Source organism: Oxyura jamaicensis, chromosome 6, assembly GCF_011077185.1.
Source record: "Oxyura jamaicensis isolate SHBP4307 breed ruddy duck chromosome 6, BPBGC_Ojam_1.0, whole genome shotgun sequence".
Classification (NCBI taxonomy): domain Eukaryota; kingdom Metazoa; phylum Chordata; class Aves; order Anseriformes; family Anatidae; genus Oxyura; species Oxyura jamaicensis.
The window spans coordinates 21,823,429-21,849,439 of record NC_048898.1 but is presented as its reverse complement, the minus strand read 5'-3'; the positions used below and the strand labels follow the sequence as shown (position 1 = coordinate 21,849,439).

Below are 26,011 nucleotides of genomic sequence, written 5' to 3'. Positions count from 1 at the left end.
AAAAAAAAGGCAGGATTAGGTGAAAGTGCTGTTTAAATCAGAACTATCCAACTTCACACTGGAACTGATAAAAAAAATATTTAACTCTACGACAGCAGAGTCTGCAGTGAAAAAGCAAGTATTTATGAAGCCCTTTGCTTCCCTAGAGAGCGCTGTTGCATGGCTTTATTCCCCACATGTTGGGAAACATCAGCAACTTTGGGGTTGTTAAAAGTGTTGTTCCTCAGTCACCCTGTTTCTGGCAGATCTCTTAAAAACATCAAAGGAGAGAGGTGCACTGAAACATGGGCTGGGATTATTCCCCAAATGGTCTAGTAGCTAGCATGTTTGTATAAGCTCTGGCTAAAATTTGAGCACAAGCAGGAGAAAGATGGGGTCAGAAAGTTTTCTCTACTGACTTAAATAAACATTTAAAACAACAACAAAAAATATTGAGACAGCCATAGCCTCATCTGTCCTGCCATATAGAGGACATGATCTGTCACAATCCAGTTGTTAACAGCATCACACCAGACTATCAGACTTTATACATTACTTTATAGACACTAAATGAGGATTCTTAAGTGCTGAAAGTAAGGTTAAGTTACTTTATAGACATGCATACTAGAAATCTATTATCTAGTGAGTTGCCTGAATGGTCACTTTCCCAGAAATATTTTCATTAAGAAATAGAGATGAAAAATGTAAGGCAAATTTATCAAAGTAATCAACTTGTGATCAAATTCAGGTTTACAGCTTGAATCATTATCAGGAATGAGCTTAAACATATGCTATTTGATCCCAAGCACAGCTATGATTCATTTCAGCAAAGATTTTTCAAATTAAAGGATAATAGGCAAAATTTATAGGGTTGGATCCAGAAGATTGTGGAATGTTGATGTTTTTGCCAACTTAAAGAGCTCTTGCATTATTTATGTATTTTATCCTATATCTGGAAAGTGATAATGTAATGCCACTGTTTCAACTACACCAGTTAGCCAAAAGCCTATGGCAGTACAGATTGTTTGGAAGTGGAGAAATCAGCAGTGAGGTAGGTGATCCTGCAGCAGATTGTCTATGAAGGCAATAGAAAAGCCTATATCCTTGAACATGTCAGGTGTGAAACAAAAAGCAACACCTCTGTTTGCATTTGCAAACCACTCGCCTGTCAGTGGACTGCCTGAAAGAAGCTTTTGCCCCAGCTTTTCCTGAAGGGTGCATTTCAAAAGCTTGCTCAGACTGTGTTTGGCATTTTGCTTCTCCCTTGCTCAGTTCTGAGGTGTTTCTGTCTTCCATGATACATGATTCTTGACAAAAATAGCCAGGGAAAATATTCCCACACACATCTAGAATGCATCTTTGTTTTAAGCAGTGATATGTACCTCTGTTTAGGGCAGCATCTGCCTGCCTCAGCCCAATTACCCAACTCTGTTAGAGACACTACCTTGAAAGTATCTTAAATAACAAGCTACTGTTGTACATTCCAGGTTTAGCCCATCCTGTAAAATACTAAGTTTTCTGAGCCCTAGGAATAAGAAAGAGGAAATTTAATCATTATAATATTTTACATAAGCAAGCATGGGTCACTGAACCCAAAGAATTTAACACATTGTACATTGTCAGCCCAGAACAGATACATACTCCAGGCTGTCAATATTTTCAGTTTTCTTCCATAAAAGCACATTCTCTCCATTGGCTGGAACAACTGTTTCCAGGCAATTCCATATTGTGATGTGTGCCAGGGTCTTTTTAAATACATAAAATGGAGGAAGTAAAACATATAGCTATATTTAAAAACATAAATACTGGGTAAAAGAAAAGTTCAAGTGTGTTGATGAGATATGTAGACATAAGAAGTCACCTCAGCTTTTACTTTTATCTTTTGTGATCCCTGCACAAGGCAATGGCACAGATTTTTTTCCTACAGGCAGCTGTGAGCTCACTCTTGCTTGGTGACAAACATTGCATGAGCACTGAAGAGCACTTTAAAGGCATCGGACATCCTCTTTTAAAAGGTAGATAAGCAAAATCACTTAAGGCACGTAGAATGTAGACGTTCTTTGCCTTTTAACACTGGCAGCTTGCTTCTGGGTATGCCCAAAGTTACCAGGATGGGATCTAGCAATACAGCGTGCTCATGTTTAAGATACAGCAAGTCCCTCTTGTGTAGGGACTTAGTATTATAGGACTTCTCAAAAATTGTATGGCAAAATAGCATTTAATGGGTCAAGCCCTGTTAATTCACTGCATCAGGTACTGCACAACAGCTTTCTCTTGGCAGAGAGTTCTTTTTTTTAAACAAAGTCTCCAGAAGAGCAAAAATACAAGGCTATACATCACATGTTGATGAGGGGAAAACAAGAATTGTCTCAAGAATTGTCACAGGTAGTTTAAGGAAAGTACTCATATGCCTAAGTAATACAAAATATTCAAGATTTATTTTGGCACATAGCTGTTAACAAAAGCAACACAAGACAATTCTGCAACCACTGCTGATCCACAGAACAATATTATACCCTTGCAGTGGAAGAGTGGCAAGTTTTCCTTTACCGTTTCATGATACGTGAAGATTATGCAGGAGCACTCCAGTAAAACTGAAATTAAACTCATGCAGCTCATTGAACACTTCACTGAAATTAAATGTGAATCTCAAAAGCAGGAAGAATCTGTTGGAAGTACAGTATTTAAGAAATAAATTAATTTAAAATACATATCTAATTCCTACACTTCTGTGAAATATGAAGATTGACATTCTTACTTACATGCACACCTCAGCATGACCACACTAGCTTCTTTATGAAGAAACTAAACTTAAACAAGAAGCACTCCTTATTTCCATGCTCTCATTGCCTAAGATCACACTTAATTGATCATTGAGTAACAGCTTGTCTCTTTAAAAATAAATAAATGACTGGTATGACATAAGCGAAGTAAACAGGGTCATCCAAATATGCAAGCTATATAAGTTACAAGGTTGTTAATGAAAGCCAGCTACTTATGTGGCAATTAGCTCTGGCAAATGTAAAAAATAAGTACCAGTAACAGCACTGTCAGGGATTGGACACCACATCTAAAACCACAGGTATTCAGTGAGACTGTATCAGTAATTAAAAGAGCATCGTAGTATGGCATCATAGTATCACACCACCCTGAGGTACTGGATACACCACCCTAGCAAAAATCCACACTCTCCTGACAGAGAAGTGCAAGCTCTCTCAGAAACAACAATATTCCAATGAAAAGGGCATTTCTGGAAGGCTGCAAAAGGCCCAGAAATGTAGCTGGAAAGAGCAAGCAGATTTCAGTAGCAGCTCTGGGAGGAGCTGAGAGGGTTAGGAAGAGGAAATTCAGTGAGAACCAGGCAGAACTAGGAGATGCCACACAACACTCTCACTCCCCCAGCCATAGCTTTATGCTTAAACCCACTTCCACAAGGAACAGATCCTCCAGCTCCTTCCTAAGGCCAGACTGCTACAGCTCTCATGCCTGCTGTAGGAGAACTAAGAGGTAAAGCTGGGCTGGGGGAGAACCCCTATCAGTTATGAGCTGGGGAAGAAAGGTGGAGGCCCTCTCCTGCTAAATACGAGACAACGCCTCTGCCCACAGCCAGCTGGACTTCCTTCATCACACGCATCAATTGCTTGTTTCTCACCTAAACAATTAAACAAAGGTCACACCTCCACTTTTCTCAGATCATTGGCAACGAGCAGTCAGTGTCACTCGTGTTTTAATTCCGTAGGGGTGAAGCAGAAATTCAGGGTAAAACTATGTTACTGCCAGTGCAATAAATCCTAAGGTCCCAGCTGTTCCTCCTACAGCTGCTAAGCATCGAAACTTGTGAAAGGGGGAAACGTGAGTCCTCACATGGCCTAACTGAGGGATCATAACTCAGGTGTGTGGCTTCCCTGGTACCTTCACTTGTCTGCAGCCTCCATGTGATGATACTGCAAGGGCTGTAATACAAAGATGGAGTTTGTATGTACTTATTTGTATTTGACTGCTGTATATTGTATTTGCAGCTGTTTCTGAATGCAGGAGTGGTGTGTATTCTTGTTATACTTTGCTGGTTTGGCCCAACAAGGTTATTTCTGTAACCTGTTTAAAAATATTGCTGTAAGAGCAGGATATTAAAAGTGTTTTTATGCACTAATCTCTGAGGCTGGTTTCTGTCTGCCTCCAGGAGCTAAATTGAATGTGTTTCATTATGTAAAAAGAAGATTATCTTTAAATGCTGAAATAAACAATCAACACCCCTCCCACGTTTCTAGATTGTAACAATAGTGCCCTATTTACAGAAAAAGCATTAAGGAAGATTGAGCTACTTTCTCAGGTGAGGTATTAAGAAGTGCTAGACTTTAAGGTACAAAAATATTCACAAATTCTTTTGTGAAGAAGGGATTAGCAGATTGTTAAATTTGGTATCTTCTAGAATGGTATTTTTCTGCAGTGTTGTGAACTGTGAAATGCAAATATCTCAAGTTATATATTAGGCAATAATTATCAGCAGTCTTGATACTAACACAATATTGGTCTACAACATTGTCTCTGCTATGTGTTTTTGTTTTGTTTTAAATCATCTTCTCTTTCTTTTCTTTTAGGTCAGTGCAAATTTCTGAAGCTGAAGGAAAGGGTCGAATTCTTCCCCCAACTATACAAAAAATAATAAAAGGATACAACAAGTATCTACGTCCATTTTTTGACAGTAAGTAGAAAAGCTGTGACTGTTGTGAGTCATGTTTGAAAACCAACAATAAGAGCAAATATTTTTTTCTCTGTGCTTTTTTCCCCATTGCTTGACAGTGACTCCTTTGAATCTACTTGATGTCCTAATATATAATAAGAGACAACATAATATTTTTTGTGGCCAAAAGTGAAATTTATATATTCCAGATATTCACAAGCAATAATTCCAGACACTCTTAGAAACTTGAGTGTTAATGTTTACATGTCCTCAGTGAAACAAACTGCAAAACCTCAGTTATTTAAAAGTATAAGTTGCATAGTTATTATTTAGGAAACCAGGATAAAATTTTAGTTAAAGATAAGACAGCTCTACATATCAAATTGTTCATAAAAGCACTGGCAAGTCTTATTCTATACCAAGTATTATGTGCATCTACAAGAGAATTAAATAAATGCATTTTGCCTTGGGTCTTAAAGATCACTGAACTGGTTCATTGCAGCGCTGTAAGGGAAAATGAACTGAAAACGTCAGATTCCTGTGTCGCATGGTCACAGTCACCAGGTTGGAAGACCACATTGTCTCTGGCACCAAGGCTGATTTTACTGCCCTGCAGCACAGTCAGCTGTGCACACTTAAAACCTCAGTGATGAATATCTTCCTTGCCTGTTTATGACTATTGTATGTATCACAAATAGTAGGGAGTCACAGAGTGGGGAGCCACAGATCTCTGCCTAGATTAACTGCAGAACTCTGACACAGAAAATATCCTGCATGTTGAAAAAATGCTAAGCTTTGTGTATCTGTCAGAAAACAAACCTAGACAATAAATGTTAGCCAATTGTTCCTAAATAAGAAATTCAGGAACATTAGGGGGTTACAAATGAAGGCTTTTATATCCCTTCATATCCCACTTAAAAGTGATTGACTAAAGAGATTATCAGACCATGTTGTTACCTTTTGCTATCTAAACACCTGGTGAGGGCATTTCATGCTATATGCAATTTCTGAACCAATTTCCTAAAACATTAAGAGAAACCTATATTTTAGGTTTAAGAGAGAGGGAAAATAATGATTTCATCTGTTCATTTTTATTGCAATTGCCTCAACTGCTGATACAACTGCTTTAGAGTATTTGTGTGGTCATTAAGAAGATTATCAGCAAAATAAAAGTAATGACAACAAATAAACTAACCCCTTCTGATTAGAGATAATATGCAATGAAAAATGTAGTAGTGATCACTGAACTTATAGTTATTTCATTCATTGCTTTGTGCTGGTAATAGAAGTGCATTGGCACTGCCATTGTGAATGTGCATTGTTAGACAGCAAATGGAATTTCATTATAAAATCTTGTTACTGTAATTGTGACCAACACTAAAGCACTCTTGAGCTATGAATCTTTTATGATTTTTTTTATTTTTTATTTTTTATTTTTTTAAATGTAGGTAGAATATTTTCTCAGCTATTGGAAAGCAGTAAATCTATAGCTCTTTCTTGGGTCTGGAATTTTTGTTCAGAGGGATGCTAAGGAGTTTCTCTGTTTGCCTGGAACTCCCAGAGGAGCTCAAGCACAGCTCAAGTCTATGTCGTATGCAGAGCCAGTCAAGCACTTCCAGTGTCAGAATCACCCCATATGCTCATCACTGTTCAGGCATGAAAACACTTGTGTCCCAGAAATCTTTGATGGGTTGTATAATAGCTCAACTACTGAAGGAATGGGATGGGACTCTGAAAAATACATTTTACTGGTGCCAGTTGTAAATGCAGAGTTGGTGGTTTCACAAAAAGAAAAAAAAAAGTCTGATTTGGGTGGCCACAGCTATCCTGTTTTTGTTCTGTGTAATATTTTGCTTATTTCTATGGGTATGCAGATGGTGTACCTCATATCTGTTCTTCATCAGGAAGGGATTTAAGTGTAACTGCCTTCACTTAGAATTGCATCAGTGGCTACAGGACATCTGCTAAATACTTAATGAAACCAGAATTTAGTCCCTTACACCTCTTCTGTGACTCTTTTACCTCCTTTGTCCTTCCTCCTCAGTGGATTGACAAATAAAAAAATGGACCTTAAGATCAAACTGTTGCTTAGAATTTAGTAGGCTAATGACTGAATGCATAATAAAAAAATAACCAGGGGCATTCTGGTACTGGTGGAGATTATCAGCCTCTATAAAAGTCTGCTCAGTTCTAATTGCATCAGTGCTGATTTACTCTGAAGAGGAAACTTGTATTTCTAGAAATATGAACAGAACGGGATGCATATGGACATTAACCATAACATCGGTGTTTGCTGTCTGAAGTGCATGACAAGTTTCCCATAAAATGGGAAGAAATATACTAGAATAATAACCTGAAGTCAGCCTTTTCAAGACAATGGGATCCCTTTTGGGGGCTAAGGTTACTTTTGCTTTCAGAAGAATGCACAGTCTATTTATTTGTTTGGTCAATTAGATGTGAGAGGGCTACAGGTTAACTTGATTTCTAGAATAATGTAACTCAAAGTCATTTCCAAGTTCTTTGGCCTTGATTTTTTTCTTCAGTGAGGAAATGGAGATTTTTTTCTGAAGTGATGTTTGCTGCCAAGACACAATCATACTGTTATAAAATCAGTGATGCTGAACTCCTTAATATTTAGCAAAATGGAGTTTTAGTCCAGAAAAGAAAGCATTAGGTATAAACTGATGATCATAAAATGAAGGTTGCTTTTTCCTAAAGATGCAAAAACAAGAAATCTTTACTAGACAAGGAAGTATTATGACAGTTTATGTTCTTAGTTTGTGTTTGTTCCTTTTGCTGGGACTGGCAGATGGCTGAAAATTACCTAAGTGGATATAACTCATTAAAGAGGAGACAAAGATATTTTTATTTTGAATTAGATGACTATGCATAACAACATTACATTATTGTCTTCTCTTGCATGGATTTGAATGATTAGATTTTCTAGATTTCAACCCTGGATTAAATTTACCTTATTTTAGAGTTGTGTCCTCCCACAGCTTTTACCTTTACAGACCCTTTCTACCAGAACACTGCCATTTATGCCCATCACATACTGTCATTCCCATCTCTTTAGTCTTTAGGGACCTAAATAGGGTGCCTGCAGTTAGTTTAGATGAAGCCAGGCTTAGTACCTCAAGGGTAGACAAGTAAAATTGAGCAAACATTTTATATTTGTCTGTACTAGGTGGCACACACCAGTTACTAAATCACAGGGCTAATTTACGCAGTGTTTGTTACACAGGAATCCCAGAAAGACTGGTTATTTGTCTCTTCTACCATCTGAATATCAATATTAAAACATTGCCTTTTCTTACCTACAGCATTTTAATGTTCTTGTTTGAGGTGGTTCATCAAGCAAGTGTAAATAATTTGAGTAGATAGATCCTGGAAGTTCTATTAACAGATTAAAAGACTATCTGATATAGAATGATTTAGCTATTATTTGGACTGTAATATGAAATGTTTTTATATTAGTATTAGCAGATAGTGCCCCGTAATGTAATAATATCCATCATAACCTTCTAGATAGATGTGCAAGTCTTCTGTAGAAAAGCTGACATACAGGATTTAAAAATGTACAGTTATTTTCCTTAAATGTGCTACATAACCCTGACACTTTATCGCACCAAGACAAGCAGATTTTAACATCAGGTTTTCTGCTGCAACTGTGTAGACCAATTTTTTACCTTAGGTGCTGTGCCAAACCTCTCCGAATTAATGAGCAATTCCTGCTGACTTCAGTGAGGCTTGGATCAGGTTCATAGAGTTGTTAAGGGATGCATAAAATCTTGTAAATAAGTTTATACAAATAGATTTTGTTCTGTGATTAAATGTGATAATTTAAGTGTTCTAATTAACAAGAGAGAGACGAGGAAAAGGTCACAGCTAAGTGTATTTGAATATGGAAGCTACTTTCAAGCAGTATAAAAAAGTGTCATGCTTAAATCAGTTACTCTAAACCACATGCAAAAGATCATTTTCCTTAGCTTTCTAACGAGAATATATTTCAGGGTCTCAAGGTTTAAATTAAAGAAAAACAATTAAATCTTCTAGTCCAACCTTCTCTATGAGACTGGTCACCATATTTTTCGCAAATGTTGTTTGTATTAAGTTCACAGAGTTTAATTAGATGAAGGCAGTTTAGTTCTCAGAAGTCTACTGATTACCCCCAAAGATATCAGGAGATACCAAGGTGTTAATCGTGTCTAAGACCTTTTGATTTAACGAGAAATGCTCACATATTACATAAGAAACACATACCAAATAATTGTCAAGTAAATATTTTATGCACAGCTAGCTTTCTGCTATGATGTCTGCCTACAGATACAGCCAATGTCTAATCTTTTGTTGAAAGGCAAAAAGCCAAGAATATGTGTGGCCGCTTGTATATTAGAGACAAAAATTGGAATCCTTAAGACTTGTGATTTAATAAATTGATGACTTGGTACTTGTAAACTTTAACACACAGACCGTAACGTAGATTTTCATTCTTTAATGTCAATCAAAGACACAATGAGACTACCACTGTCATCAGACCTAACTTGCTCCATTCACGACAGATTTTTTTCTTACTAAAATGCTGAGTTCTAGAGATTCCAAATGATGAGAAGTGCTTAAATTCAGTTAGAAAAAAATCAGCTTATTTGAAGCTTCATGTTGTCTTCAGCTTGTATAAACTGGGGCTTTGCTTGGTTTTGTCAGCAAATGTGTAGTACTGTATGGCTAGATATCTTTTCTGTGTACCTCTGTCTCCTCTTGGAGGAGCTGAGTTAATGCTGTTCATTAGTTTTCATGTTGCAAACTTTCATATTATTGTTCCAGAGTTTTTCATCTTCTGGAATATTTCTCTCTCTCCCTTGTACCCTTTCTGCTGTTTACATGATCTTTGAAATGTGGGAAACAAATCTTGTCGTGGTAATCTAATGACAGTCTTGCCAGTACTTGTCTAGATTGTAAAATAACTTAATTCTGTGTATTGCTCCCCATCGCAATAGTGTTTTTGCCAAAGCGTAATACTGAAAGCTCATGTTGAAATTACTATCTGAGACAATCTCTAAATCCTTCTCAAAGACACTGCTTGCCAATATAGTTTCCTGTCCTGTACGTACTGTCTTGTGTTATTTGTCCTCGCATTAATTGCTTATGTTTGGTTGTATTATGCTTCTTTGACAAATTATTTAACAAGCTGTTGTTAGTACTGTCCCCACTAATTTTTATCTCATCCATAAACTGTACTATCAAAGATATATCGCTGTCTAAAGATCATTGATGCAAACAAATAGAATTTAACCCAGTTCCTGCTAGAAATGGCTCTGTCTTCTGATGTCTTCATATTACAGTTGAAATCTGTCAGAAGGCCTATCTTATTCTGTCCAGTCATTTAATGTAACATGTTTTTGTCAAGAAAGATTTAGGAAGTTAAATACACTGAAAAAAATCCAGGTGCAATGTATCCCTTTATCTAAAAGTCCCATAATATTCTAAAACAAAGCAAAGAAGAAAATCAGGAGGACAAAAACACTTTCATGAAAAGTATAATAAATTAAAAAGTTACACTTTTGCTTCTAATTCTCTAAGTTTTTTTTTTCTTCCAAAATCCTTGCAAGAATGAGGTATTCTTTCAAAAGACCATCCCTTTTAAGAAATTTCTGAATGCCAAATTTGTTTTTAAGCTTTCTTAAACTGAATGAACAAGAGATAGTACTAGCTGTTCATTATATTGTTGATTGATTTAAATGGTAGGTCTTTGGAGTTATAAACACATATACGACTCAGTGGTAGGTGACTCTGTTGGTATGAAGTTTAATGGACTGTGATCACTGCAGTGGACCAAACTCAAATTTAAAGTTAGCTGTTTGACTCTTCAAAGTACGCCTGTCACTATTCTGGCTACTTTCCCACATGGGATTACTGTTAATATCTGTAAAGTGCATAAAATAACCACCTTTGTACATAACATACATTTTAACTTTTACTGAAATTTAATTAGATTGTGTACCCATTGCTGTAACAAAATATACCATTTGGCATTTCTCTGACAGTTTACTGTATTTTTAAGATTCACTTAGGAAAGACAGAATATGACTTCAGTTTTCCTCTGAAGATCAGTAGATTTCTTCTGAAGTTGTCATTATATACAGAATTCTGCCAAACATAAGGAAACGTGGGAACTGACTGCCTCATCTGGCCTACTGCCCTGTTTTTGACATTGTCAACAGGAAACCTTTCAGAGGAAGGTCAGAAGAAATGGGTGGATAATGGTGGATAATTATTAATATAGGATGGGGAGATTCATTCTAACTATTATTAATGCTTTGCTTATTTAACAAGTCACCATAAATTACATTTAGCCTTAACAGTTTCATTTTTTTTAAAACTATGAATATTGTTTTGATTTAACTAACTGTTAAAGCCCAGCTGTTCTTGAAAGCTTGTGATAGTAGAGACTCCTTCCATAGCTTTCCTTCTGCACAACTCATCCTTGGCATGCTGTGGCCACCCTACTATCCTCCCAGGCTGGAATATGTTTGAAGAACTGGAGAAGAGGCAATTACTTTGCTTTCATTAGCTCTTCTGGGCTGTACCCAATGATGCTACCTTACTTGCCTTTTTGATTTGCTGTTTGTGCAGTTCAAGCTCTATTCTTGAAACTGCAGTAAGTGCTTGTGATTTTACTCATGATCCTGTTCCTTCACCTTTGATGTTCTGCACAGGGAAACAGCCATGCCTTAGCATCCCAACCTGTTATGGAGGGTGAAGCTAGCTGGCCTTGTTTCCACAGAGTATTGATTTATGCCTTACCTGTGACAGATGTCAAAGATGGGGAATCCCACAGCCATTTCCAGCCAACAGCATTCCCACTGACCTCCCCTCATCTCAGCCACATCTGCCAGCTCAAGTGTGAAGGGAGGCCCTGAAAGCTAGGACAGAGGACTATAATGATCACGGCCTTCTGGAATGCCCTTTGTGCCCTGCTGACCCAGAAATGCAATCTTATAAGGGAGATACTCTTTTGGACTCTTTTAGATCTTTTGATTGAAGGCAACTGACATAGGAACACAATAAGTGACTGTGAAAGTTTGTGAAACTATGCAGGTTTCTTGTTTGTTTTTACTTTGACTTGTGGCATATACATCTATTAAATATCTGAGGGAATGTCACTTTCTCGTGAGTTTTCATGAAAACTTGACTCAAGACAGGCTGGATGCACAACAAATGTTTTTGGGCTATGGAGACAGGCAGGGCTAGCAGAGCAGGACAGTATTGACCTAATTGCACCACCACTTGTTAGCCCTTGAATTGCAAGACATTTGTCTGCTAGGACAGTCGGTCTGAGCCTGAAGGACATCTTATACAAAGCTAGGTATGTGTCACTTGATAATATCTTCTTATCTCTAGTTACAGTGTATAGTCTATAATAAACACACAGACTGCCATCAAGGGATGCCGCAAGCCTACAGCCCTGCTTTAAGCTGGAGCTTTTTATTTTAACTTTCAACTGAGTCCAGAACAAATAACTTATAGTTTCTTTCAGGAGTGCCAGGTTTCTGGGACTCAGCAGTTGTGCCAGACATTGATACTTTAACACTTGCATTGCAAATGAAAATTATTCTGAAAAAAATAAAATCACAGATACCTTTTAGAGTGACACTTTTTTTTTTTTTTTTTTTTTTTTTTTTTTTTGTGTGTGTGTGTGTGTGTTGTTCAAATGGGATATATATCTTATCTTTCTGATCTCTACATGGGGTCATATGAGAGCTACTTACATAATACCTTGCAAGTGGCCCCAGAGGAGGTTTCAGCAGTGGGTCTGTGGTTTCTGGGCACCATCAGCTTCACACATTGCATCTAAACTATTCCTTCCATTCTAAATATTGCATTCTCTGCTTCTTGTAAGTACATGGATAGATGCACATATTTAATAGGAATTTCTATGTGTATCTGCTTTGTTATATATTCTGCACATATTCAACCAGGACTAGTGTTATGTTTCCATGAAAGTTCTGCACAAATTCTGCTTTTTAAGAAGCACAGCTGGTGATCTTCTGACATTGAAATACGCACTCACAAGGAAGTGAGAGCCCGCGCATACTAACATTACAATGACATCATGACAACTACCTAGGTGAGGTGTTTAATCACACTGAATAAACGTTCAGCTTATGTTATTATTAAAAGGAGTACAAAGTGACTAGCCTTCTTCATAAATGCAGGTATCTAAGTCACAAGCTAACTGCCAGTGGACAAAAGTGGACGATGTTAAAATCAGTGACACGGTATAGACAATGTATTCTTAAACAGGCAGTAAATAAAGTCATTCAGATACCCCATCTGGATATTAAGCATGTGACATTGCCAGGAGCAACTCCTTTGTTCACCAACATCTGATGGACCAGATGTTGCAACTGGAAGAATTCTTTCCACTGCTCTGCACCTCAGAGCAGAAGGGTGTGAGGTACCACAGGGATTGTGCCTTCCTCACCTTGTTCTGCAGTGTTTTCCACAGCACATTTTTTGGGGGTTAAAAAAAAATCATATAAAATCACCTTAGGAAATAAAACATATTTATTAAAACCAAGGTAATGTTATTCGAGTGGTATTAAATTTTGGTTATGAAATCATTAAAATTCTTTCATAATCAGAATTTGAGTGATACTTTTAGAAAAGCTACTAATCATTTAGAAAAAGACGGAAAGATGGAAAATGTCATGGAGGATTGTGTAGCCAGTTCTTGGGAACACTGTATATTAAACCACTGTGTACTAGATGCTGGCTTTTTTTTTTTTTTTTTTTTTTTCTCCAGATGGTCCTGTGTCAGTTGGAATGAGTCTGGATATTGCAAGCATTGATACAATATCAGAAATAAATATGGTAATGTAGATTTTGCAATTTTTGTTTGTTTGTTTGTTGGTAAGATAATGTCTTGTGTTTACAGCTACTGGCAACGTGAATTTGAGTTCCTTTTTCCTTGTGCAGTCAGTGTGAGTTAGGAGAAGGATTAATTTTTCACTACACAGAGTAATTATAGCACTATAATAACTACTGAGTTTCTAATGACTATATTTCTAGACTAATACTTGTATAGAAAAGCAGACAGAAATCATACCTCTTGTAGATACAAACAGAAGTTTGCTACTGAGCATGAATCTTAATGAAAGGTATGTAAAGCAGTATTTATTTTCCAAATGAAATGTCTAAATCTCTATGAATTTCAGAAAATCAAAGATATAGTCACATGTGACTTTGAAGCTACTCCTTTCCCTTGTATTTAGACAGCTGAAATAATTTTATTTTTCTTTTACTGTTACTGTCACATATTAATTTATTCCAGCTGTTTCATTACATTCTGTATCAGTTATTTTTGAACAAACTATGAAATGGAGTATACTTTTCTAATTAAAGATCCAACATGCCTAAGTAGAACCAAAAGGCAAAAAACATTAGTCAGATATTCAGTACTGGAAAGTGTGTGTGTGTGTGTGTGTGTGTGTGTCTGTTTGTCTCTGTGTGTGTATCGAAATTTACCTCACTCAGGTTTCCAGAGAAATTGAATCTTAAAATCCACTTTGTACTCAGCAAGTATTCACAGGTATTTAGGAAAGAAAAAGTAAAGTCAGAACTTAAGATGAGCTTATCATGCTGATAAAAATACACCATAAAAGTAGCTTAAAAAGGTGCTAAGAAATTGTGTAATTTTAATGTAAGACAAAGCATACGTGAATTGAAGGTAAATTGGGCTGAGAGCTATCTTCAAGGTCTCAATAAATTTGGCAGTGCTGTTTCCCTGGTCATGTTGAAAGGATAAATTGAGCTAGAAGATGATGATATATTTGATATATTTCTGTAACTTCCTATTACACTCATCTCTTTTGCCATTATGTATCTGAATTTATGCAACTTTTCCTAAAGTTTTCTTAAAAATATATTATTTAGTGGTTTATGTGAACAAAATGCTATTTGCAACCACTTACATAAATCATTCTAAGATTTAGAGATTTACAGAGCCAGATTATGTGCTGACAAAACTCTGATGACTTCAGCTGATTTATAGCTCCAGGCTGAAGCCCTCAGCACTTACTGTAAAATTTTAGTGACCGTAAGAACAAAATCTATTCAAGATAATATTTCTTAATGACATCAACATCACATCTAGTGCTGGAAAATTTGGCAGAATGAGAGCCAGTACAACTGCTATCTGAGTGCTAGCACTTAGGATTGGGACACTGAGAGTCACAGGCTATCTGTGCTCAGTAGTTGGTTCCATGCACTTTTGTAAAACAGAATAAAGGTGACTAGTTCTGAATAATATATATATATGTTTTGTATTTCAGGATTACACAGCTACCATATTTCTAAGGCAGAGATGGACTGATGAGAGGCTTTGTTTTGATGGTAATAGGAGTTTAAGTTTAGATGGTCGGCTTGTGGAAATGCTTTGGGTACCAGATACCTTCATAGTTGATTCAAAGAAGTCTTTTCTTCATGATATCACTGTTGAGAATCGTCTTATAAGAATATACCCTAATGGAACAGTCTTGTATGCTCTACGGTATGTATATACCACATACCAGCCTTTGTACTTGGCTTCTACGTACATTTTAAACTTTTCAGGTTAGCATGATTTTATGCTTAAGAAGCTGGTCTATTTCAGAAGTAGAATATTAATGGTCTTGAAGTTTTACAAATACATAATATGACTGACCAGTATGATTAAATTCTTAAATTAACTACTAGGTCTCAATTTCTTTGCTAAATAGATCCTTTTGCTTTCATGTAGACAAAAAATAGGAATTGCATCTTGGCATTCTAGTTTTGTGTTGAAATCATCACAGAGGAAAGAAGGATACAATGACTGATTTGTGTTTTTTATTGCAGATTATTCTTTACAATAGATTTTGCTAAACATAAGAATGCTGTAAAATAAATTGCAAAACAGTAACAAAGGGAAAATGTATGCTATATGTGAGAAAAGAGAAAAAGTGCCCTTTGTAGGCTGCTAATAAACTCATTTGTTTTGGAGTGCTTTCCTGTTTGACTGCTGTTACTTGTTCATATTAGATATCAGTAAAATTTAGATTTATTTTCTCTGCAATAGATACTTCCCTACAAATATTAGTTCTGGAAAGTTACATAGGTAATTTTTATTTTTATTGATGAACAATTTTATCCCATTAATAATCTGTATTACTATGTTTTTCAAGGATCACCACAACTGTTGCGTGCAGCATGGATCTAACCAAATACCCAATGGATAAACAGACATGTACCTTACAACTGGAAAGCTGTAAGATAAGTTATTCTTTCTATTTTTATGCAATTAGAAAAATGTCTGATTTTTTCCACAGGCTACTGGCTACTATATCTATCAAAGAGGCTGGAATATTCAAAAAAGCCATGTGACAGCACGTTACCACTCTCTGTTGAATTACAATAGTATTTGTACACAAAGATAAATTCAGAAGGCTTCACCGAAAATAGCATGGCAGTATTGAAAAGCTAACGTTAAATGAAACTGTGGAAGATAACCAGCTGTTTTGCAGGACGTCCTGTAGTTATTCTGTCGGTCTGCAGGGGGAGTTCTTTGAGCAGGATTTTCCAGTAAAGGCAAGATTTATTTTTATTTATTTTTTATTTTTTTGACAGATTTGCCTCTTTTCTCTCTTTCACGATACTGTGATTTTTTTTTTTTCCTGTAGGAAAGAAATAAATTAGAATAAGGCTTATTTGTAAGGCATAGAATTCATATTTAATTTAATTTACTGTCTTCATATTGAAAAAGGTAATTGCATAGACAGTTCTGTTCTGAGATGGGTATAAACAGATCCTTCTATGGCTTAATTCTCTCTGTGCCAGTGCTGTGGGAAAAATGTCATAAATTGAAGGACCGAGACTAAATATTCTTTATAGGTTCTGATTTTATCAATCAATGTCCTCATATTTTTCATTGAAATATGTTCCCTAATACATTGTAAACATGGTTGCTTTGCAAATTCCCAAATGTGCATGTTTAAAATTAATGCTTTTCTGTTATTCATGTGAATAAGATCCTTGCAACATATTTTATAATATAATGTAGGAATAAGAGAGGTCCTACAAGATGAATAAATATTTTCAAATATTTGTCAATATGTATTCAAAATGTTCTTTAGGAAGGTTTTTCAGTTCTTGCTGTTTTATTCTTTAGCATTTCAGAAAGGTGTGTGTGTTCTTCATTTCTTGTTGGTAACTAACAGAAGATGGTTGCAAAGTTTCATTTTAGACTGTAAAACAAAGCAAATCAACCCCCAAACCTTCCTCACACAGCAGTTCCTCTAGAAACAGCTGTTTTTTAAGGATAAGATCTGTTTAACGATAATTTCAATAAGAATTTGGATTCATCTCTAATTTATTTTCCTTTGGAAGAACATATTGGTAAGTCAAAATACATGGATTTACATTAAACACATTGCTTAATGAGTCATTTAATATTTAGTTTCAGAATGAAATATATGTCCCACAGGAACATGGGGATTTAAAGGAGACAGGATTAAAAAAAAATATGAATTCCCTATGTAATCAAAAATAAGCTTTGCTCAGAATGATTCCATCTGCTTTTTCAACAGCACACAAGTGTCTGCTGTCCAAGGGGAAGACATGGTAATGTCATCACAAATGCTCCCATGTCTTTTGGGTTTAGTGTTGAGGAAAACAGCTAGAGACAATGAATACACAAAGAAAGAGTATGCCTTTAACCACGGCCCATTATCTTCAGTGCACTTCATACTTTCTTATGGGTATGCTGGAAATGATGTTTGCTCCCTCATGAAATAAGCAATGTTAATTTATAGGCAAATAAGTACATCATCCTAGAGTACTGCTTGCAAATACCATTGTGTGGATTATGAATTGTGAATGCGAGCGTGCACACACATTCACACAAATACACATCCATAAAAATACTCATAAATAAAATGTAAAAGATGCACCAAAGACTTGAGCTGAAACAAAGTGCTAGGTGTTTTATTAAATGTTTAGTAATGTAAAAACAAGCATGACATGACATTATCAAGTACTGGCTTTATGCAATAAAACATCCCTTGTGGCCTTTACAACATGCTTTTCCTTTACTAATATTTAATGATGCTATTTGAATTCTAACGTTCTACACCAATACATTTGAGCCCCAAATTTCTATTGTTTATTTCCCTGTTACTGCATCACTTTAGGGGATAGTAGGGCACCAGTTAGTGCAATGGGGGCATTGTCCTCACTGACGTATGGGAGGAAACGCTGCCAGTCATTCACACTGTGCTGAGGGCATTTTCCTCCCTTTTATCCACATGCAGGCCAGTCCAGATATATATTCATTTTTGGGCCCATCTCTGAAATGTTATTTTCTTTTTGAACTCATCCCTTAACATTTACTCAGTGAAGAGCCATGTGAACGCACTTAACTTGTGCTTGAAAATCAAGGGAAATTAAAATCAGCAGCAGAATGGTAAAGAAACTCATTTGTATTAGGCATTATGAATGTTTAATCCCAAATTTACTATTCCTGCAGTTAACCCTGTTCATATTAGCTGCTTGCGTCATATCAATGAACCACAGGAATGAGACATTTTGGGCTTGAGGAATTAGTGAGAATGAAAACTCAGTATCATGTAAAAAGAAGAGTTTATTTGTAAAAGTCAAATAACATAGCTCAAGAATCTCGTTCATATAATTTTTTTAAATATTTATAATTAGTGAAGTATTAATCCCCTGAATAACATTACTCAATGTCCTATTTAACTTTACTGACTATCTGGAAGACTGCCCCCAAGGAATTTCTTTACAGAGTTTTGGAATTAGTATTTTGAAGGTATTTTCAAATGAAGGATGATCAAAACCTGCTAATTATTCAGCTAACAAAAATACTTTGGAAAACACAATAAAAATGGTTATGTTAAAGCAAAAGAACCTCCATTTGGAGATATACTTGTTATCATGTAGCTGGGCATTGAAATTTCCTCCCATTTCACACTACTTGAAACAATCAATATCTAATAAAAATAAAAAATACTGTGGTACTCTGTAGTTCTAGACTTTATCTGAGGTTCATTTAGGAGCAGAATAAAATGAATTTGTCTATCATGCATAAAAACCGCTTTTACAAACCTTTTTATTTTGACCAAGGACCATGCAACCATTTGTTTATAAGAATGTTATTTTATTTTTTATCTCCCAAGTCTGAGATATTTCCCAGAGTGTAGTCTTAGAGAATCAGAATCATAGCTTGGACACCTAAGCTTTTGGCTCAGTCTTTTAACACAGCAGTGTTTTGGCTTTAATTGCTTTAAGTGTGAAAAGGAGAGCAGAGATCCCTGGCCATGATAAATTTTCATAAAACTTCCAGTGATAGAGAAAAAAAGATTTAAAGGATGGTCAGGGAAAGAATTTTCAGGTGAAATTCTCATTTTAATTGGTAAACAGCACATTGTTTCCTTGAAATGAAGTTTCTGAACTCCTGTTTTTCCTACATTAAATGGCTATAAGAAATCAGTATTTATATATATATATATATATATATATTGCAAGACCCAAAGCCATTAAATTAAAAGTATTAAAATACTCCTTTTTATTTTAATGCTTCTCTATTTATGTGGTTCTAGAATTCTGTTCTTCTTGCAGCATATATCCTTGTGCAATGTATTGCATTATTGTCTCTCAATGTAATTTACTTACAATTGACTGGAGTCTAAAAATAATCATCTACTCGTGGTTCTGTTCCCTAAGCTTAGCTATTAACTTGCACAATAAAAGTCTGTCATATACAAGAATGATTGATCTAAGCAAGCTAAAGGAAAAGATGTTCAAACGCTCCCTGTTAACATGTAAATTACATTAACATAATCTTGAATTAATCATATACACTAGTCTGAAAATTGCCTGCCTTTTAATATAATGGGAAAAAGCTACGGAGGTATTTTAGCTGTGATTGTGACGCATATTGACAAGTGTGTGCGAAATACAGTTGCCTTCTGATAGATGATTCGTGTCCCATCTCAGCTCCTTATTAGCACTTGAAGGTTAAGAGCAAATCTTTCGTGGGCCCTGAAGCATACGACGCTTTTGAGCCTGCAGAAACACCAGTTTCTAGGCTGATGCCTCTGGGAAGGGTCCAAGCTACCAAGCCAAAATGCCATCCCAGTGATGTCCCAAGCCTCACTCAGAGTGCAGCTCTGGCACGAGTCCTCAGCCCTTCATTTCTACTGATGGGAAGACTAAATACACTGTCCATCATCTGACTGACCAAGAAAGAGCATCCTGGCATGTAACAAAGGGCATGCTCAACATTTAGTCCAAATGCTGTCAGTGCTCTAGTTCCTAAAAAATATATTTCTTTAAAGCTTAATAGCTTTTGCCTTTAAAATACCATATGGTACTAATCTCTTTTGTTAGTTTACGTCATCTATGTGAGAAAAAAAAAAAAAAAAAAGATATAAAAAAGACCACCTCCAAGCTTTCAAATGATAAGCCTTTGCATATTCAGTCTTTGGGAATTTTCTTGTGAACAAGCATTATGTTCTGCCAGAAAAGTCGTTGTTTATGTCTCATTGTACTTTCAGGCAGACAAATAAGAAACAGCTGAACCATAACTGTACTCTGCACAAATTAACTGTTGTGTAAAATAAACACTTGTTGGCTTGTGTATCACTACAGGGGGTTACAACATCAATGATGTCATGTTTTACTGGACAAGAGGAAATGATTCAGTTCGAGGTTTGGACACACTCCGGCTGGCACAATATACAGTAGAAGACCACTTTACCTCGGTATCTGAAGCGGTGTATGAGACAGGTAAAAACACCCTTATAACCCTTTCTAGATACACTTTGGAATATGGCTCTGGAAACCGAACAGCATTCAGAAACTAGGCATGATGCTTTCTCTTTGGGTGACAACATTTTCATTTTTTAGTGGATCGCGTTCATGAAGCCTTACGTGAATCTCTCAGCTGTTACCAGCAGAGACCCAGATAATTTAAGTTTGGAAGTTTGTAAGTATTTTCTTGGATAGCATTATTTTGAAGGCTACATATTGTCTAAAGAACAATAAATGCATTATTTATTTCTGTAATGTCAGGAAGAATTCTTTTAAAGGAAGAAGGACCTATAAGTTGTGCATTTAAATTTGAGTGAGACAATGGACTCTGGGTGCTCGGTTCAGGACAGTTCCCAGCCTGTCTGGAATTTCCACTCTGGTTTTATTTGGCAAATGAAAGTCTTTCTTCGGCCATGGAAATTTCTGTGCATATGCTGGGTGCTCTTAGAACACCAAGAAGTTGTGCTTCATTGCTAGTGCCTGTAGGAATTACTGCTTGTCTGCAGCAGCCTCTGTCCAGCCTGGTGAGCAGCAGAGTGCAGGTTGCCTGTCCTATGGTTCCTCTGCACAGGAAAGGATCAGAAGCGTTTCCACAGACCTGCTGTTCTGCTGATCTTAGAAAAGAGCTGTAGAAAGTTTCCCCTCACTGCAGGACTTGACCTCATTAAAGAGTCTGCTCCTGTTTATTATTATTATTGTTTTATTTATTTTTTCCCTCTGAAATGTCAGGGCTTTTGGTGAGTTCAAGACATGCCAAACATGCTTTCTGCTCCTTGAATTGCTCTTAGGTCCCTCATTGCTATTCTTCACTGCATATTCTGTTTCTCTTCTGCCCAAGCCAACATACCAAGGAGAACATGCAAGGGGAATCTTTAAATGAGGACACACACATCCTTCAAAGCTGTAGTTTCACCAGGTTGTATGCTACTAAGTCTGAATCACTGATATATCATTCTGGTATTCCATCGTTGGGTATTTCTACTTTAACAACACAGAGAAACTTCACGGTCTGATTTCAGGCATTAATTTGGGCTGAAAGTCCAAGTTCTTTAAATGGATATAAAAGTAGAAAAGAAATACATAAGAGCAGGCTCAGGGATCACAAAGCACCTTGCTACTCATATAACTGACATCTGCTTGCCTTCCTCCTCTTTATAGTTTCAGGCTAAGCAACATCAGGTTCAATCAAAGGAGAAATAGCCTTTACTGCTGTTTGCCCAGAAGGGTGTTAGAACCTGTTCACCATACAGGAAAGAGGGAGAGGAAAACCGCCTAATTCTTACCACCTTCTGTCCAGAGTCCAGACAGTGCCAGAAAGCCAAAAAAAAGTTCTATTATTTTTTACCAGATGGAATAATTTCCAATTACAACTGAAGTGGCATGGTCAGATATGTTGTGTTCTTTTTTTCAGTTAATGATGCCGTCTTCTCCTTAGGTTGGCAATAATCATATATACAAAGGCACTTTTTGTTTTAGTATGTCTTAACATATGCAACTTAATTTGATTAAGATTTCCCACATCTGCTTGTTTCAGTTCTACTGCATAAGAAAGCCACATTATGAAGTGCTATGCAGTATTTTTACATGAAATCTGATAATCCTCTTAATTTTCTACCAAGTCTATGGTTTAGGTGCTATTTTCTACAGATTTTTTAGGAAAGCATTGCCTACTGTAGCCCATAATAAATGCAAAAAAGCAATCAAATTATGGAACTATGTAATCAATTTGGAAGGGAAAAATTATACTTTGGATTTCCTTACCGTGATTAATAGATATCTGAAAGTATTTTATAAATAACAGTTATGATTCACAAGGCTAAAGCTAAAGATACTACAACACTGCTTTTCTCTCGTATTTCCTAACACAGCAAAAAAAGCAATCAGGATTTGAACTTGAACAGACAGTACAGCTGTTGTGCAAGTGAAATATTGTACAGCGATACAAAGCCCAAGTTCACATGCAACCACAGACAGAGCCAAGATTAGAATGTGGTCAGCAAAATTCCTGCATAAGCAACTTCAGTAAATTTAAGAAAAGAACATCGTTGATTAATCTTGTTTAAAGAACACCATGTATCACATAATAGTAATGATGTTATTATAATCTCATAATAGTAAGTTACTTTGTATAACGTTAACTGTGTTGCTGGCTAGAATTTTGTGTTGATTTTTTTTTCTTGATACAGAATAATTTCATTTTGGACATAGGTAAATTCATTGCTAGAACCACTTTCTGCAGGTCTTTAACTATAATCCTTATTCTGCAGACACTGATTTTCTGCAGTCTACTCTCTTGGACCCCAAAACCAAGTATGTGCATCACTAGCTGCTGGGTTTTTATTTTATCTGTCTAGCCAACACCACCTGCATTCTCAGAGTAATAAATGGTGATGTAAAAAGATTGCCTTTATTACTGGAAAAACATGAAAGAATTAAAGACTGTTACAGTCTAGCTTTTTGTGTAAATAATGATAGAAATAAGGTTCACTTAATCTATTCTAATGTCCCAAGATAAGATCATCTATACCAACAGCCAACTTCCTAACAGATGTTTTCAGGAGTAAATTAGACAAACCGCCAAAGTGTCTACTCCTTAGACTCCCTAGATGATTTTTTTCTGGTGATTATTAAAAGCATATTTTCCTTGTATCTAATCTTGATTTCCCTTGCTGCATTTCAAACCCATTATGCTCTGCATTGTCTCCTGTGGATAAGGAAGATAAATTCCCTGCTATTTTTCAGCAGCTCTTTCACCATTTCAAAAAATTTACATCTCTCAGACTAACACTTTCCCTCTCTTTAATTCATACAAACATTTTTCTAGATCTCCTGTCTTTGCTATTGCTCTTCCGTAGACTTTCTCATATCTTTGTTGCTGTGCTCTATCTGCACACAAGCTGGTACCCTGGGTACCCTGTTCCTATCTGATGTCCTCTGTAAAAGGAGGGGATTACTTCATGCAATTCCTCTTTATCAATTCCAGGTTGATATTTGCTTTTCCTGCAGAAAATTCCTGTGCGTTGTTGACCTTGTTCAGCTTGCAATTTTGAGCTAGTAATTCCTGTCTGAGTAGTATTTGCTTCTTGTTGAATTGCATCTTCTTTTACTCAGGCTGTTTCTGATACTTCTTGAGATAACTTTGAACTCTGATTTTTCTCTCCAGTGCACAAACACTGCTTTCTGTTTGGTATCTCTTAAAAGACACTGTGTATGCCATGGTATGCCATTGTGTTTGGTACCTAGAAGTTCTGGATACAGGATAGAATCCTGTGTGTTCCCACTCAATAAATTCTTCTATTTTCACAGCAACTGATAGCTAATCAATCCCTATTAATATTTTTAATCAGAGAAAAAGCAGAAAAGGGATTTGATACTTGAGGGTAATTAGCTGCTGATAGATTTTCCGCTTTGCTGACTGGCAACTTTCTGGATCTCACTGCTGCAGTCCTACTGCCAAATTTTCAGCAGAAGCAAGAGCACTGAGGCTCAGTTTGCTCAGCTTAATACAGAGTCCTCAACCCCTGCCCAGAAACTAGGTAAAGCTTTGTCAGGCAGACCTCCACTCTTAGAAACCATGAAGTCAGCAAGGTGGCACACCCAAACATTATTATTCTGGCAGAACAGAGGGAAAAAAGAGACAGTAGCATAATGTCAGCCTCCCATCCTTCATGCACAATGATAAGGCATTTGCCCTCTTGGAAAAGCCTGCGAGGGGAGCTGACTGCTGTTCCTTGTCTGAAGTCTGTCTGCAGGATTTTTCACAGTCTTTCTCTCCAAATATAGAGGCATTACCTTGCCCAGTCATCCTGGACCATCTACAGTTTCCCAAGGAGATTTCTTCTTAATCAGCAATCTAACTTTTCTAGGATTTTCAGGTCATCTTTTTCAAAGTGCGGTACACTGAATAACTTCTGTCATTCACTTTATCAGTTCTTTTATAATCTGCAATTGCTCCCCAAATGTTATTTCTGATAATGTTGTCTTTGACGTACAGGTCTTAAAAACAATCCCAGAACTGTATTCAGTATAATCTTATCTGGGGACCTCAGCAAAGATTCAAGCAGTTATATATGCATATGTATCTGTTACCATGTATGTTCAACTTGCCTGTCTGAGCTCTTTGCTCAGATAATCACTCTTTCTAAGTAAGCCTTTCCACTTGAGTTGCTGTACAGAAGTTTTCCATCATTAGTTCTCTTTGTGATGTTTCTGCAATGCTTCACACTCTACCAAAGCTAGAGCTGTTTAGAATGAAAACAGTTTTGGAAAATGCACTAAAAAAGTGACAGTAACAGAAAAGCATGTGGAAAGGCAATGAACTGGATAAATATTGAGGACACTAGTAGGAGGCTTTTTTTAATTGACTTTTTATTAACTTCTGGAAAGTTCTTTGTAGTACAGACAGAAATATACACACAAACATATAGAAAACTTCCTGTGACATAATTGTCTTTGTAAGTTTTTTTTTTTTTTTTTTTTTTTTTTTTTTTTTTTATCAGGTAAGCTAAATAGACATATATATCTGCACACAACTATGACATGAAAGAGTATGTTTCCTTCTTAGGAAATTTGAATTTCAAACTTAATTTTGTAAAGCATTTTTGTGAAAATGAAACACATGGTAAGAAGCTCATCCTGATCTTTCATTTCCTTTTGTTCACCTCTGAAGAACGAATAGAAAAGGAAGTAGTTTATCAGATCCTGACTGTGGAGATCAGAAGACTATGATTATTTTCTGAAGGAGGGACAAAGGAGTTGTGATATTATCCATGTATATTGATACCCCTAGCATCCTACGAGTCAGATAAGTTGCATTACAGTTGTGCAACTTGTTTGTTGGGTAACAATGGAATCAGTACTATTTCCTAAGACATATTTTTCTGTAAATGAGTAAAAAAAAAATTGCATAACCAAAACTACAATTTCAGCACATAGGTAAGGCAGTTAGACTCTCTCCTGTACTGTCCTCTTAAAAGGTGAAAGCAGAGAAGAAAGTGATACATTGGTAGAGTTATACTGATGTGCTTGTGTGAGATGTACATCACACATTTTATCTGGCACCCAAGGGGTTTGCATACATATTTCATGATAGGGAAGAATGTACTCTTTGTGCCTGACTGCACACCCCTGTGCAGGATACCAAAGTGCTTCTTCTTACATAAAGAGTGATGTGGAGCTTTCTTTTACTGGAGTAGAGTTCATCAAGTCCATACAAAGTAACTGTGGGAAGATGCTCCTAAGTTAAAATGGGGATGCTGTCTATAGAGCATCAGTCCTTCCTTCAGGATCCTCTGCTATGACTGTCTGCTGCTTTGGGGGGAGCAAAAAGCACAGGGAGGCAGCACTCTGCCATCAGCCAGGAGCAGACACCCTAGAAAAATGATTTTGAAATGATTTCGGCATATCTAAAACATGGATGATTTAGAGCAATAAGGAAGCCTTTTTTTTTTTTTTTTTTTAGGTTTATTTCTCACGGTCTGTTTCTCAGTCAGTGCAGCAATAGTG

The 26,011-nt window shown here is 36.4% G+C and overlaps 1 protein-coding gene across 3 annotated transcripts in view; it reads left to right on the top strand.

Moving 5' to 3' along the window:
- Positions 1-26,011, top strand: part of LOC118169403 (gamma-aminobutyric acid receptor subunit pi-like) — a 46,745-nt gene that overhangs the window by 9,348 nt on the left and 11,386 nt on the right. The window contains exons 1-7 of one of the 3 annotated variants that reach the window (XM_035330698.1): positions 3,856-4,060; positions 4,160-4,309; positions 4,578-4,681; positions 13,467-13,534; positions 14,995-15,212; positions 15,865-15,947; positions 20,345-20,482. In XM_035330698.1, coding sequence (XP_035186589.1) covers positions 13,487-13,534; positions 14,995-15,212; positions 15,865-15,947; positions 20,345-20,482 — 487 coding nt within the window. In that variant the 5' untranslated portion in view covers positions 3,856-4,060; positions 4,160-4,309; positions 4,578-4,681; positions 13,467-13,486. Of the gene's footprint in view, positions 1-3,855; positions 4,061-4,159; positions 4,310-4,577; positions 4,682-13,466; positions 13,535-14,994; positions 15,213-15,864; positions 15,948-20,344; positions 20,483-26,011 lie in introns of those variants that run through there. The other 2 variants (XM_035330699.1, XM_035330697.1) reach the window with 2 other exon arrangements.